At 49.9% G+C, this 16859-nt stretch overlaps 1 protein-coding gene across 2 annotated transcripts in view; it reads left to right on the top strand.

Annotated features, from left to right (window-relative positions):
• Positions 1-16859, top strand: part of LOC142663195 (transmembrane protein 150A-like) — a 112915-nt gene that overhangs the window by 70838 nt on the left and 25218 nt on the right. For both annotated transcript variants that reach the window (XM_075841611.1, XM_075841612.1), the window contains exon 5: positions 7288-7415. In XM_075841611.1, coding sequence (XP_075697726.1) covers positions 7288-7415 — 128 coding nt within the window. The remainder of the gene's footprint in view (positions 1-7287; positions 7416-16859) is intronic.

Genomic DNA, 16859 nt, shown 5'->3' with positions numbered 1-16859 from the left:
TTAAGGGTATGTTCACACGCAAACACAAAATACATCTGAAATTACGGAGCTGTTTTCAGGCGAAAACCGCTCCTGAATTTCAGAAGTTTTTGCAAGTGCACGCGTTTTTCGCTGTGTCCATTACGGACGTAATTGGAGCTGTTTTTCAGTGGAGTCAATGAAAAACTGCTCCAATTACGTCCCAAGAAGTGTGACATGCACTTCTTTGAGGCAGGCGTTTTTTTTTACGCACCGTCTTTTGACAGCGACGCGTAAAATGACACCTCGCCTGAACAGAACATCGTAAGACTCATTGCAAGCAATGGGCAGATGTTTGCAGACGTATTGGAGCCGTCTTTTCAGGCGTAATTCGAGGCGTAAAACGACCGAATTATGTCTGAAAATATGCCGTGTGAACATACCCTAAAGCTTTCCTGATCTGCAGGTGTGAATAAAGCCTAATGCTATAAATGCCCCATCTTAAAAAGTAGGCTAAAAAAACAGGACAAAACAATTAATTTAAGACATTGAGCTACTCTGATGTGGAGCTTTGTTTCTAAAGTTTGCTACCAAGCAAAGATTTTTGTCTGTTTATTATTGATGTCCAACCTATGTCCTCGTCAGTAAATTATCTACTAGAATGCAGTAGTAGGTTCCACACGAGGCAGCAACAATACGTTAGATTACAGATTATGAAATTTCCTCCTGTAACCTCAGTCCTATATAAAATACAATTGTCACTTTCCACTTATATTTATATTCACAATCATTTTGTTTAAACTACTGAAGCTTTAGGCCCTGTTCACACTGAGTTTTTTGACGAGGAAACGGTGCCTGAATCAGCGCCAAAAAGCACCTGAAACCGCCTCCCATTGACTTCAATGGGAGTCGGAGTTGGTTTTGACCTACTCACTGGTGGGGGAAAAAGCGCCATGCAATCAATGGGAGGCAGAGAAGGCGTTTTTCGCTGCGTCTTTTGCCTGCGGCGCTCTATGGTTGCGGTCGAAAAATCCCACGAAAACCACGGCAGCCTGAAGGAATTTATGGGCAGACTTTTTTTCTTCCTGCAAAACACTCTGTGTGAACAGGGTCTTAGAATAAATAACGAAGTTCTTAGAAATCTCATTAAAGGGGTTGTACAGGAATAGAAAGACATGGCTGTTTTCTTCCAGATACAGCACCACGCCCGTCCATGGGTTGTCTGGTATTTCCACTCCGTTCCATTAAAGTGAATGGGGGCAGAGCTGCAATACAAAACATAACCTGTGAAGTGGCACTGGTTTTAGAAGAAAGTAGCCATGTTTTTCTAATCCTCTGCAACTCCTTTAATTTGTTTTCCATGTAAGAGAAAAAAAAAAATTTCTGTACGTATTTCTCAATGTGTTAATCCAGCACTCGACCATGTCCCCCCAAGGGTACTTTTTATTTTTTTGTATAATTGTGCTGGTGACCGTATATTACACTGTTTTATACTAATAGTTCTGTTTTTATTAGTAATTTAATATCACTTTGATAGTCTGGGCAAGGGTGTAGCTATAGGGGGTGCAGAGTTAGCAGATGCACCCTTGCCTTGGTGCCTGAGGGTGGCCCAAAGACTCCTCTGCCACATAAAGAGACATTCGTTTTAAATGACACAAAGTAGGTGTGTGGGGGGGGGGAGGGGTGCAGTTACAGATTTTTCATAGAGGTGCAGGAAGTTACGCCTTGGAGTCTGGGGTTTACTAGGTTGAATGCATACCACTTAACTTTTGGAGAGAAGAGGAAACAGATTGTGGCATTTTGCATGCCTTCATAGTCCATGCGTCAAGCACAATCCTCCATAACCGAGAGAGAGACGCACTTCTACAGTCCTGTCCTCACGTTGAAGGCTCTTTTCACGATGTTCGGCATAACTGTCGTATGCCAAAGGTGTCCTCCTTGCGTTTTTTTATACTGCATAGGAAAGGGTAGTCTTCTGTTCTTTTCTATACAGAGGCATTCACTAAAAACAGTATACCTTGCAGTATTCTTTTTTTTTTTTTTTTACAATGGGAACCTAGTGGACGACATACGCCACTGTATACATAAACTATATGGACAAAAGTATTGGGACACCCACACATTATGCCTACAGGAGCTTTTAGGACATCCTATTCTAAATACATAGGCATTATTGTTCCCCCTTTGCCGCTAAAACAGCACCCACTCTTCTGGGAAGGCTTTCTACAATATTTTGTAGTTTGTCTGTGGGAATTTTTGCTCATTCATCCAGAAGAACCTTTGTGAGATCAGATACTAATGTTGGAGGAGAGGGCCTGGCTCACAATCTCTGTTCTAGTTCATTTCAAAAGTGGTCAATGGAGTTAAGGACAGTGAAGTTCTTGCTCCACAAACTCTCCCATCCATGTCTTTATGGGCCTTGCTTTGTGCACTGGGGCGCAGTCATGCTGAAACAGAAAAGGGGTGAACCCCAAATGGTTTCCACAATGTTGGAAGCTACAATTGTCCAAAATGTCCTGGTGTAATGAAGAATTAAGATTTTCCTTAGGCCAACCCCATGGCATTATCTCTCCTCTACCAACTTTGCTGTTGCCACAATTCAGTCAGGCAGGTAACGTTCTCCTGCCATTCACCAAACCCAGACTCGTCCCTCAAGCTGCCAGACAGGAAAGTGTGATCACTCCGCAGAACACGTTTCTACTGCTCCAGAGTCCAGTGGTGTCGTGCTTTACAACAACCAATGCCATGAAGCTCCTGGGGCACAGTTTTTGTGCAGATGTTGATGCCATAGGAGGGCTGGAGCTCTGCAGTTATTGAGTCAGCAGAGCATTGGCGACTTATGTACTATGCGCCTCGTCACTCAGCGACCCTGCTCTCTAACTTTGTGGTCTGAGTTGCTGGGGTTCCTAAATGCTTCCACTTTGCAAAAATACCACTCATAGTTCATTGAAATTTCTTCCCTCCCAGATATTTCACAAACTGACTTCTTGAATTCAGTGATCTCTTTTTAGAACGACCCATTCTTTGACAAATATATGTAAAGGTAGACTGCATGACTAGGTGCTGGATTTTATACACCTGTGGCAATGGGACAGAATTAAACCACTGAATTCCATTATTAAGAGGTTGGTCCCAATACTTTGGTCCGTATAGTGTATAAAGTGCCATGTATCGCCATCTTCTGTTGGAGGTATACGTCCAAAAATCGAAGTGTGAAAAGAGCCGAATTCTCTTTTGTCACAGTGATCAGAATCCATTCCCATTAGGATACATTGGGCAGATATATTTGGCAATTAGAATTGCCCATTGTGTTGAGCCCATTGATTTACCCATTTGGTTTAATCCAGATTGTAATATTTCAAATCTTTGTCATTCACACATAGAATGCAATATTTCGGACTGACCTAAAATCTAGTTTATTTTACACAATTTTCTTCAGTTTTATACCAGACAAAATAATTATTCATGTTAAACTATTCATGTTAATATGAAAATACACTTCCATCTGATCGTAAAAAACTATAACCAAGTTCCCAAAAAAACGTACTATTGTCTGCATGAAACAGCGTCAACATTTTTCCTCTGGTCCATTCAATGAACCGCAACTTGAGGGTCCACCCTCCATCTTTGCAGAAAATGGTGCGCCACTTTTAATTACATCATAAAAGTTATCGTTTCATACAAAGGACTTCTCAATAAAATGTAATGTGTTGTTTACCCATAAAAAATAGACCCTAGAGGCAAGTAATTGGCTAAAAAGTAAATTCTAAATGATTCTCATCTGCTGTACATTTTGGGCCCATTCTAGTCAGCGCCTGTGCCCTCTAAAAAATTCTCTGGCAGGCCAGTACGACATTGGCATGTAGTATGAATTATTTTGGTGCGATTAAACATTTACAGCTTTATTATTTTAATATTTATGCTAGGTAATAGCAATATAAGAAAATGAGGAAGGAAATTGACAGCAAACGTAAGACCATGTTGAGTAAGGCAGATGTTCTAGGAAATCCAGCATGTTTGTAATGTCTCCACTTAAATACTTCCCCTGCACACGGAGATATGTCCCACATGTATTTGTCTGCTGTCTGAATTCACATATGGGAGCACAGGATTTCCAACCATCTGTAAATTCCTAGGCAATCCCTAAAAATATAAAATGTTTGCTACCATTATATTTTTATTTTTGAAGCTGGAGGAGCTTGTGCAGGTTATTATTGCAATTATCATTTTACAGTTCATGGTAAATGTTGCTAATGTGTTTCTATTATTTAAGCATAAGATTTATATCTCTGATTTTTGGATGAGCGAACCCAGGAAAAAAGCAAAAGGTTGGCAAGCCTGTGAACACAAAGTGAAGGCTGGTGCATGTAATAGTAGCATTCGATTTTGTGCCAACAATACTGAAGGTTTCTTCTTGAAGCCTATCTATATTCTGAGATAGTGTGACTTGTTTTTCATCCAAGATTCAAGCACGTATGAAACTGCTCTCAGTTTGGCACCAACATAACCCACATCCTGTTTCTATGGAATAAAAAAACCTACTCAAGCCCCATGTCAGCAGGGCATATTTGAAGCTATTACACGATGAACGTGCTCCTCTTCAAGAATTAAGGCCTTTTTACACGGGCCAATGATTGGTTGAACGAACGTTAATGTGAACATTCGGTTCTGATCATTGCCTGTGTGAACATGGCAAATATCAGCCGATGAACAAGCATGTAAACCGGCAGATGTGCTGCCGACCTGATGCAAATGCATAGGGAAGAACGATCGTAGTAACGTTCGTTTGTCCCCGTACAAACGATCAGTGCTTTGAATTGAGCAAACGAGCGCCGATCGACTAACTGTGTTGTTGAGCAGCACTTGTTTAAAGGTGGTAATCACGGCTGAATATCTGCTGTCAAATCACCTTTTAAATGGAATGTCACCTAGACTTTTTTCAAATACTGAAACACATTCATTTTTTTTTTTCTAATCCCTTTTTTTTCTGATTTTGTAGATTTTTTTATTTTTTAATTTCTGTACAGGATTATGGGGCAGCCATCTTGCCTGAGCTTCTGCTATGCTAATTGTAGCTTAAAGATCTGGTGTACAGCCACATGGGCCATAGTAAACAATAGTCTGGGGTTAGGTGGCCCATTGACTTCTATATGGGCGTTTTCCATGCATGATCTGTGACCTGTGCGGAGGTCACTGTGCAGAAAGGAATATATAACGGGAACTGTGTCCATCACCTATTATCAAAGTTGGATCCTGTGTTATCTATATATAGGTGTTACCTGTCAGTGTAATCCTGCCTGTGATGATAATGAGATGACTGCTGAGAAGTGATCTCTACAGAACAGGAAGTGTCAGTCTATTGTGAGTCTCTGTGATGAAAACGGCAAATTTCCAGGATTATTTTAAAATATACATAATAAGATGGAAAATGTAGAAAAAAAACTTTGCAAACAAATTTGTAGAAAAATTATTTTTAACATAAAAACTTGATTTAAACCACAGGTAATATTCTGACAATACTTTCTCTGGCCAATAGTCCTAATTTCCGAATTTCCTAGAGATTGTAATGGCAATTGGCCAGTGTGAATGCAGATCAGCAATAAACAATAAAACAATACTTTATCATTGACCTTCATCAATCGTGCAAATAATCTTTTATCAAGGACACAATGCGGTAAATTCTAAAGGCCACTCGTAGCAACATTTACCACATAGTTCTCTCGCAGGAGCCGTTGCTAGACAACAATGATGATCCTCGTCCTGCTGTGAGAATCATTTTGATAGAAATGTTACAGATTCTAAGCCTTGGTTTTTCAAACCATAGATCATTCATTTGTCATATGAAAAACCTGGTGTGTGTAAACAGGCCTTCACACCTACAAATGATACTTTACATTCATACTTTACATTTATATACTATATTGCCTTCATTGGGATAGAGAAGAGATGACCAGAGATGTCTACTGGAGAGACATAAAATACAAGAATTCAGGTCTCCCTAGCATACTGAGAGAACCCATCTCTCATCCTTTTACCTTCATTTATTGCCTTTAAGGGATTCTCTCATTCACACGACCGTGAATCTCGTCCGTGTGCTGTACATTGAAACAACGCACGGTACATGGACCCATTGATATCAATGGGGCTATTTACACATGTTGAGTTTTCACACCCTGAGTGTCCGTTGCGTCACTCATTGCATGTCCTATATTTCTGCGTTTTCAAGCACCTAGCCGCCTATTGAAGTCAATGTGCTGTCCGTGTTTTACGCATCAATTACATTGAAGAAAAAAAAAATGCTTGTGAGTCCGTGAAAAACACACGCAAAGCACACTGATGCAAAATGGAACGCACACGGACAGATTTACGTGCGTACACGCTAAGACACCGAACCTGAAAATTTTTAGGTTAAATCTCTGGAAATACATTTTCATGTTTAAAAGCCAATGAATCCCAGCGAATGTTACAATGTTCAGTGTTTGCTGTAAATGTTCTGTATATACAAAGGAAGGTTTGTGCCATGATGTGGCCTGAGGCATAAGGACTTATTGTTTTTGTGTTTTTGCATGTAAAATTGTTATTCATGTCTTTGTGCTTTCATAGTAGACTCTGATTTCTGGTGCTTTTCCAAGTCTACAGATTTCCCTAGATCTTCAGAATTTTGAAGTTCGAAGCTGTTGTATGTTCTGTGCTTGCTGAAACTTGTGGTGAATTTACATACACCAAAAAAACTTTGCTTTAAGAGTTTATTACTTGGAGGGAGGTATGTCGACAAATCTAGTTTGTTTACATATGGCTCGTCTATATGGGCATGATACTTATAGACAGATCATATATCCATAGTAAAGTATTAGTATATTAACAATTTAGGGCCTTGTTTGTACTCTGTTTTTTAAGCCAAATGTGTTTAGAACTATTTAGGAACTTTTAAAAAAGGTTGTCCAGGATTAGAAAAACATGGCTGCATTGAACCAAAAACAGCGCCACACCTGTCCATTGGCGGTGTCTGGTATTGCAGATCCATTCCATTAACGTGAACTGAGCTGAGTCGCAATACCACACAACATTGAGTGCTGTGAAGTTGACCTGTTTTTCTAAATTATGGACAACCCCTTTAAGAAGTGTACTTAAACACAATTACTTCCATAGAACAAGTGTGAAGGTGGTTTTTGTTCTTCACAACTGAAAAATGACACAACTGTGCCAAGAACAATTTGTGTTATTTTTTTTATGCATCAATCTGAGACTGAGTTTGACATGATCTCTCACTTCTTTGTTTACAAAAATCCATTTTTATCTTTGACACCTTTTTGTATTCCTCTCTTTCAGTGATGCTCATCGGTCTGTTAAGATATGCCTTTGTGATTGAACGTTATGGTCCCTCCTTACTAAATACTGTAGCATTTGTGTTGGGGTGGATTTGTGCTGCTGGACTCACCATGGTTGGTAGTTTTCAGGTAAGAGTAATTCACAAGTTCATAACTGTCATGTGGACTTTTTTACCTTTTTTTTTTCTAAAGTTTTTTTTGACCCTACAGGTTGATAGTTCGTTATATGTCAGACAGTTTTGGGGCATGAATTTGTGCTTTTAAGTTACATCTGCACCTAAAAACAAGTGACCATTGCTAGGGTCATGCCAAGTAATGGCTTTTGACCTTTCCAGCACCACTCCAATAGCTTTTACCTTACATTTTAATAACTAGGGATGGTTTTTAATCCATATTTTGAATGCCTCACCCACTTAACCAATAGATATGTTCATGCACATTTTAATGAGGGCTCAATATTTGGATGCTCCCCACCATTTTTCAGAATCGCAATGCGTAATGAAAACCTGTGAATTAAGAATAAACTTGGTAAATAAAGTCACTGGCCACTTTAAATTGAGGATAAGGTAGAACAGGTATATCGTGTCCAAAAGAAGCGAATATAAGTAATAATGAAAAATACCTGGGGTATTAGTGATCATTTTGGCCAAAAGGACGCAAGCTCGCAATCCACGACAAGGATCCCCAGACTTGCGAGTCCCTAACTGGAGCGAAAAGCTCCTGATGTACCGACAAAACAGATAAAAACAAGGACATTTATGCAAAAACATATCGTAAACAATTGACTGCAATATTTTAGTTAATCTAAATTTTGTGGTATTTACCTGCCAATTTTATATATTTATTTTTTCCACAGGTCGTTTTTGTTTTTTTGTATTTCTTAGAATAATTTTGTCCTTTCTGTAAGAGAAGTAATTTCTCCATGCACTGATGTCCTGGAGGGCATGTGGTAAGATAGTGCTTAAACACAGCCGTCAATCTGGACAAGCAGATCAGATAGGGGCGGCAAACGCTCGATCATCTGATCGTATCGTTTTAAAAAAAAAGTTAAATATTATTGTTGTCGGCAGCACATCTCCCTGTGTAAACAGGGATACTCTCTGCCAACATAATAATATTGTATGGGGACGGGCGATCAGAGTAACAGCTTGTCCCCATCCATAGCTCCGTGTGACAGGAGCAAACGAGCACCGATCAACAATGTCTCATTTATTGGTGCTCGCTGCACTGGCCGATTATTGGCCGGTGTAATAGGGCCTTAAGAGAAGTGATTTCTTCATGTACTGATGTCCTGCAGGGTTTGTGGTACGATAATGTTTAAACCCAGCAGATCAGATAGGGGCGGCAGGGCCAATAGAGCAGCAGCTAAAAACTAGTAGATGATCATAACTGTACTCAAATGGAGTCAACACTTAAAAAGCCTTTGCAGGTAAGCTCTACCTGTAGTGCTCAACTGGACATCAGCTATAATATGTTAAAGGGGTTTTCCAGCAAATAAAAATTAAAGGCTTATCCTCAGGATAGACCATCAATAGCTGATTGGTCGGGCTCTGACTCCTGGGACCCCACCGATCAGCTGTTTTGAAGGGGATTCAGCTCTCGTACGTGCGCTGCTTCTTCATTCCTTCTTGCTCACTTTGAATCTTTGACACGCATTTAGCTGTGATTTACAGGTATTGCCTGCAGCCTTTGCTCCCATTGAAGGGAATGGAAGAAGGCTGCAATACCTGTGAATCGCCGCTAAATGTGTGTCAAAGATTCACAGTGAGCAAGAAGGAATGAGGAAGCAGCGCTGCTGCCCCTTCAAAACAGCCGATCGGCAGGGGTCCCGTGAGTCGGACCCTGACCCATCAGCTATTAATTTTTACCTGCTGGAAAACCCCTTTAATAGAACTAGGGTGTTATTTGGAAGTGCATTTTTTTTAATATTGTTTTATTATGACTTATTTTATTAAAATTATAAAACCAGAAAATCTCAGCATGGGTTAAAAAGGTAAAACAATATTTTTGTACTTCCACTAAGACATAATGTTTGCAGTACAAGTGATTATTGTGGGGCCAGGATTCTGTACAGCTGATTACATGTGGAAATGGTTATAATGTTATATAAGAAGTGAGTAAAAAGTGGTTTGCTTCGTATATCGCTACACTTTACTTGGGTGTATTGGATACTACAGAAGGAGTTTCTGTCAGACATCAAAGCCTGTGATCACTGCACGTGTTGTGTGCTTGGTCCTCATTATACACAGCATGATCTAGGAGTAGAGCCATGTGTATATTTAACCACAGGAGGGAAGGGGAAGTAGGCTGCATGCTGAGACTGCTTGTAAACGGATGAGCCAGGAACACACACCCCTTATGTGTAAAATGCAGAGGAGCGGACTTGGCTAGATATATATAATATAAAATATATGGAGTGGATCCCTAAGGTCAGCTCTATAAACATATGGAGCAGGCAGCAAAGGGGGGATACTGTAGTGATAATCCATGTTCGCTCTAAGTCTTGGAAGCTCCTGAGCGGGGCAGTTAGGGTGCAGGGCATGTCTCCATCAATGGTGGCCGATCTGATGACCAAAAGTAATACCCCCAGTATACGCTAATATAGTGTATTAAATAAGAGAATAAAAACTCCTATTTTAAATTAGATTTAATAACTTCTTAAATACTATAATATTACAAGTCCACCAGTAAAATAGACCGTTATAAACACCAATTATATGCATCAATGAAAGAATCCCTCTCTTACACAACAGTCTGTAGCGTCCATTGCCGCAGATCGTCTGGTTTACTCAACCCCCAGCGGCTGCAGCCATGGATCTGTGAGCGCTGGCTCGCATCTCCTTCCCAGGAGACGCCAACGCTCACTTCCACTCCGGTCCGCTGTGTCCCGTATGGTGCGCGCGCACACTTGTGCCTGGCCTTATAGGGCCAGCGTGCGCACACTTGTGCCTGGCCTTATAGGGCCAGCGTGCGCACATGGGAATCATCATCAATTAGCCCATGATTTCCCTGGAATATAAGAATGGCCCTGCCCTTTTGCTCATTGCCTAAGCGTTGTTAGTATTCCCATGTCAGTCTTGCAAATGGTCCCTTAGTGTTATCCTGTTCCCGTTTTTTCCCGTGCCCTGCTACTTGTATCCCGTGCTGTGTCCTTGTTCCTCAGCCTGTAAGTGTTGGAGTTGTGTCCTGCTGTCTTCTGCCACATCCTGTGTAATCTGCCTCGTCCAGTGTCCTCTGCCACGTCTGGCACAACCTGCTGCACCCACCTCCATCCGTGCTAAAGCCTCGGCCACTGTCTGGACTATTCAGGTACCCTAGTGCGGGACTTTGTATTGTTTGGGTGCTCTGTTTGGCCAGCTGCCTCCCCGCTACGGCGGTGCGGCCCAGTGGGTCCACAGACCGTGATACTGTCCCTATACTGTGTGCCGCGCAGACTCCCCCCTGTAGATGGTGCCGCGCAGACTCCCCCCTGTAGATGGTGCCGCGCAGACTCCCCCCTGTAGATGGTGCCGCGCAGACTCCCCCCTGTAGATGGTGCCGCGCAGACTCCCCCCTGTAGATGGTGCCGCGCAGACTCCCCCCTGTAGATGGTGCCGCGCAGACTCCCCCCTGTAGATGGTGCCGCGCAGACTCCCCCCTGTAGATGGTGCCGCGCAGACTCCCCCCTGTAGATGGTGCCGCGCAGACTCCCCCCTGTAGATGGTGCCGCGCAGACTCCCCCCTGTAGATGGTGCCGCGCAGACTCCCCCCTGTAGATGGTGCCGCGCAGACTCCCCCCTGTAGATGGTGCCGCGCAGACTCCCCCCTGTAGATGGTGCCGCGCAGACTCCCCCCTGTAGATGGTGCCGCGCAGACTCCCCCCTGTAGATGGTGCCGCGCAGACTCCCCCCTGTAGATGGTGCCGCGCAGACTCCCCCCTGTAGATGGTGCCGCGCAGACTCCCCCCTGTAGATGGTGCCGCGCAGACTCCCCCCTGTAGATGGTGCCGCGCAGACTCCCCCCTGTAGATGGTGCCGCGCAGACTCCCCCCTGTAGATGGTGCCGCGCAGACTCCCCCCTGTAGATGGTGCCGCGCAGACTCCCCCCTGTAGATGGTGCCGCGCAGACTCCCCCCTGTAGATGGTGCCGCGCAGACTCCCCCCTGTAGATGGTGCCGCGCAGACTCCCCCCTGTAGATGGTGCCGCGCAGACTCCCCCCTGTAGATGGTGCCGCGCAGACTCCCCCCTGTAGATGGTGCCGCGCAGACTCCCCCCTGTAGATGGTGCCGCGCAGACTCCCCCCTGTAGATGGTGCCGCGCAGACTCCCCCCTGTAGATGGTGCCGCGCAGACTCCCCCCTGTAGATGGTGCCGCGCAGACTCCCCCCTGTAGATGGTGCCGCGCAGACTCCCCCCTGTAGATGGTGCCGCGCAGACTCCCCCCTGTAGATGGTGCCGCGCAGACTCCCCCCTGTAGATGGTGCCGCGCAGACTCCCCCCTGTAGATGGTGCCGCGCAGACTCCCCCCTGTAGATGGTGCCGCGCAGACTCCCCCCTGTAGATGGTGCCGCGCAGACTCCCCCCTGTAGATGGTGCCGCGCAGACTCCCCCCTGTAGATGGTGCCGCGCAGACTCCCCCCTGTAGATGGTGCCGCGCAGACTCCCCCCTGTAGATGGTGCCGCGCAGACTCCCCCCTGTAGATGGTGCCGCGCAGACTCCCCCCTGTAGATGGTGCCGCGCAGACTCCCCCCTGTAGATGGTGCCGCGCAGACTCCCCCCTGTAGATGGTGCCGCGCAGACTCCCCCCTGTAGATGGTGCCGCGCAGACTCCCCCCTGTAGATGGTGCCGCGCAGACTCCCCCCTGTAGATGGTGCCGCGCAGACTCCCCCCTGTAGATGGTGCCGCGCAGACTCCCCCCTGTAGATGGTGCCGCGCAGACTCCCCCCTGTAGATGGTGCCGCGCAGACTCCCCCCTGTAGATGGTGCCGCGCAGACTCCCCCCTGTAGATGGTGCCGCGCAGACTCCCCCCTGTAGATGGTGCCGCGCAGACTCCCCCCTGTAGATGGTGCCGCGCAGACTCCCCCCTGTAGATGGTGCCGCGCAGACTCCCCCCTGTAGATGGTGCCGCGCAGACTCCCCCCTGTAGATGGTGCCGCGCAGACTCCCCCCTGTAGATGGTGCCGCGCAGACTCCCCCCTGTAGATGGTGCCGCGCAGACTCCCCCCTGTAGATGGTGCCGCGCAGACTCCCCCCTGTAGATGGTGCCGCGCAGACTCCCCCCTGTAGATGGTGCCGCGCAGACTCCCCCCTGTAGATGGTGCCGCGCAGACTCCCCCCTGTAGATGGTGCCGCGCAGACTCCCCCCTGTAGATGGTGCCGCGCAGACTCCCCCCTGTAGATGGTGCCGCGCAGACTCCCCCCTGTAGATGGTGCCGCGCAGACTCCCCCCTGTAGATGGTGCCGCGCAGACTCCCCCCTGTAGATGGTGCCGCGCAGACTCCCCCCTGTAGATGGTGCCGCGCAGACTCCCCCCTGTAGATGGTGCCGCGCAGACTCCCCCCTGTAGATGGTGCCGCGCAGACTCCCCCCTGTAGATGGTGCCGCGCAGACTCCCCCCTGTAGATGGTGCCGCGCAGACTCCCCCCTGTAGATGGTGCCGCGCAGACTCCCCCCTGTAGATGGTGCCGCGCAGACTCCCCCCTGTAGATGGTGCCGCGCAGACTCCCCCCTGTAGATGGTGCCGCGCAGACTCCCCCCTGTAGATGGTGCCGCGCAGACTCCCCCCTGTAGATGGTGCCGCGCAGACTCCCCCCTGTAGATGGTGCCGCGCAGACTCCCCCCTGTAGATGGTGCCGCGCAGACTCCCCCCTGTAGATGGTGCCGCGCAGACTCCCCCCTGTAGATGGTGCCGCGCAGACTCCCCCCTGTAGATGGTGCCGCGCAGACTCCCCCCTGTAGATGGTGCCGCGCAGACTCCCCCCTGTAGATGGTGCCGCGCAGACTCCCCCCTGTAGATGGTGCCGCGCAGACTCCCCCCTGTAGATGGTGCCGCGCAGACTCCCCCCTGTAGATGGTGCCGCGCAGACTCCCCCCTGTAGATGGTGCCGCGCAGACTCCCCCCTGTAGATGGTGCCGCGCAGACTCCCCCCTGTAGATGGTGCCGCGCAGACTCCCCCCTGTAGATGGTGCCGCGCAGACTCCCCCCTGTAGATGGTGCCGCGCAGACTCCCCCCTGTAGATGGTGCCGCGCAGACTCCCCCCTGTAGATGGTGCCGCGCAGACTCCCCCCTGTAGATGGTGCCGCGCAGACTCCCCCCTGTAGATGGTGCCGCGCAGACTCCCCCCTGTAGATGGTGCCGCGCAGACTCCCCCCTGTAGATGGTGCCGCGCAGACTCCCCCCTGTAGATGGTGCCGCGCAGACTCCCCCCTGTAGATGGTGCCGCGCAGACTCCCCCCTGTAGATGGTGCCGCGCAGACTCCCCCCTGTAGATGGTGCCGCGCAGACTCCCCCCTGTAGATGGTGCCGCGCAGACTCCCCCCTGTAGATGGTGCCGCGCAGACTCCCCCCTGTAGATGGTGCCGCGCAGACTCCCCCCTGTAGATGGTGCCGCGCAGACTCCCCCCTGTAGATGGTGCCGCGCAGACTCCCCCCTGTAGATGGTGCCGCGCAGACTCCCCCCTGTAGATGGTGCCGCGCAGACTCCCCCCTGTAGATGGTGCCGCGCAGACTCCCCCCTGTAGATGGTGCCGCGCAGACTCCCCCCTGTAGATGGTGCCGCGCAGACTCCCCCCTGTAGATGGTGCCGCGCAGACTCCCCCCTGTAGATGGTGCCGCGCAGACTCCCCCCTGTAGATGGTGCCGCGCAGACTCCCCCCTGTAGATGGTGCCGCGCAGACTCCCCCCTGTAGATGGTGCCGCGCAGACTCCCCCCTGTAGATGGTGCCGCGCAGACTCCCCCCTGTAGATGGTGCCGCGCAGACTCCCCCCTGTAGATGGTGCCGCGCAGACTCCCCCCTGTAGATGGTGCCGCGCAGACTCCCCCCTGTAGATGGTGCCGCGCAGACTCCCCCCTGTAGATGGTGCCGCGCAGACTCCCCCCTGTAGATGGTGCCGCGCAGACTCCCCCCTGTAGATGGTGCCGCGCAGACTCCCCCCTGTAGATGGTGCCGCGCAGACTCCCCCCTGTAGATGGTGCCGCGCAGACTCCCCCCTGTAGATGGTGCCGCGCAGACTCCCCCCTGTAGATGGTGCCGCGCAGACTCCCCCCTGTAGATGGTGCCGCGCAGACTCCCCCCTGTAGATGGTGCCGCGCAGACTCCCCCCTGTAGATGGTGCCGCGCAGACTCCCCCCTGTAGATGGTGCCGCGCAGACTCCCCCCTGTAGATGGTGCCGCGCAGACTCCCCCCTGTAGATGGTGCCGCGCAGACTCCCCCCTGTAGATGGTGCCGCGCAGACTCCCCCCTGTAGATGGTGCCGCGCAGACTCCCCCCTGTAGATGGTGCCGCGCAGACTCCCCCCTGTAGATGGTGCCGCGCAGACTCCCCCCTGTAGATGGTGCCGCGCAGACTCCCCCCTGTAGATGGTGCCGCGCAGACTCCCCCCTGTAGATGGTGCCGCGCAGACTCCCCCCTGTAGATGGTGCCGCGCAGACTCCCCCCTGTAGATGGTGCCGCGCAGACTCCCCCCTGTAGATGGTGCCGCGCAGACTCCCCCCTGTAGATGGTGCCGCGCAGACTCCCCCCTGTAGATGGTGCCGCGCAGACTCCCCCCTGTAGATGGTGCCGCGCAGACTCCCCCCTGTAGATGGTGCCGCGCAGACTCCCCCCTGTAGATGGTGCCGCGCAGACTCCCCCCTGTAGATGGTGCCGCGCAGACTCCCCCCTGTAGATGGTGCCGCGCAGACTCCCCCCTGTAGATGGTGCCGCGCAGACTCCCCCCCCCCAGAAGGTGCCGCGCAGACTCCCCCTCCCCCCCCCCCAGAAGGTGCCGCGCAGACTCCCCCTCCCCCCCCCCAGAAGGTGCCGCGCAGACTCCCCCTCCCCCCCCCCAGAAGGTGCCGCGCAGACTCCCCCTCCCCCCCCCAGAAGGTGCCGCGCAGACTCCCCCTCCCCCCCCCAGAAGGTGCCGCGCAGACTCCCCCTCCCCCCCCCAGAAGGTGCCGCGCAGACTCCCCCTCCCCCCCCCCCCCAGAAGGTGCCGCGCAGACTCTCCCTCCCCCCCCCAGAAGGTGCCGCGCAGACTCTCCCTCCCCCCCCCAGAAGGTGCCGCGCAGACTCTCCCTCCCCCCCCCAGAAGGTGCCGCGCAGACTCTCCCTCCCCCCCCCAGAAGGTGCCGCGCAGACTCCCCCTCCCCCCCCCCCAGAAGGTGCCGCGCAGACTCCCCCTCCCCCCCCCCCCCAGAAGGTGCCGCGCAGACTCTCCCTCCCCCCCCAGAAGGTGCCGCGCAGACTCTCCCTCCCCCCCCCCAGAAGGTGCCGCGCAGACCCCCCCCCCCCCCGTAGACGGTGCAGCGCAGACCCCCCCCCCCGTAGACGGTGCCGCGCAGAATGGTTTTCACGCGGCACGCATGGACCAATACAAGTCTATGGGGCAGTACAGACAGTCCGTGCTTTTTGCGCAGCGTTTGTCTGCTGCGCAAAAAGCGCGACAGGTTCAATAACTCTGCGTATTTCGAGCATCACGCACCCATTGAAGTCAAAAGGATGAAATGTAAACAGAAAAGCACCACGTGCTTTTCTGTTTCCGAACATCCAAACGGAGTGTCTTTGCGATTAGCGAAGCCGGACAAGCGAACCGAACTTCACCGGGTTCGGCCGAACTCGTTTTGACCGAACCCGGCAAAGAAATTATCGGTACGCGACGTCAGGAGATAGTCACTGTCCAGGGTGCAGAAAGAGTTAAACTGTTTCAGCACCATGGACAGTGACTTCCGATCCCAATAAACATGAACCTGTAAAAAAAAAACGAAGTTCTGACTTACCGATAACTCCCGGCGTCTTCCTCCAGTCTGACCTCCCGGGATGACAATTCAGGCCAAGTGACAGCTCCAGCCAATCACAGGCCAAGCACAGGCTGCAGCGGTCACATGGACTGGCGTGTCATCCAGGGAGGTGGGGCCCGATGTCGAGAGGCGCGTCACCAAGGACGCGTCACCAAGGCAACGGCCGGGAAGTTCTCGGTAAGTACGAACTTTTTCTTTTTTTCAACAGGTTTTTCGATATTGTGTTCGGCATTCAATGTCGAGGGTGCTGAAAGAGTTAGCTCTTTCAGCACCTTGGACAGTGACGGGCGTCGACTAGCCTCATCTCTATGATGGCGGCTGCGCGAAAATCACGCAGCCGCGCATTAGACACGGATGACACACGCAGCTGTCAAATGGTTTTTGCACGCGCAAAACGCCGCGTTGTTTGCGCGCGCAAAAACGCAACGCTCGTGTGAATCTGCCCTTACTTTGAGAACTGAGAATCTATGGAATAGTCACCGCAGGGATGGCTGTAAATAAGGCTTAGATAATTTCCTAGAACAAACAAATATCCGCTCATTTGTGTAGAAATTTTTCCCTTCCCTTTTCCCATCCCTTGGTTGAACT

Source organism: Rhinoderma darwinii, chromosome 11, assembly GCF_050947455.1.
Source record: "Rhinoderma darwinii isolate aRhiDar2 chromosome 11, aRhiDar2.hap1, whole genome shotgun sequence".
NCBI lineage: Eukaryota > Metazoa > Chordata > Amphibia > Anura > Rhinodermatidae > Rhinoderma > Rhinoderma darwinii.
Note: the sequence above shows the minus strand (reverse complement) of the source record. Positions and strands in the feature narration are given on the sequence as shown.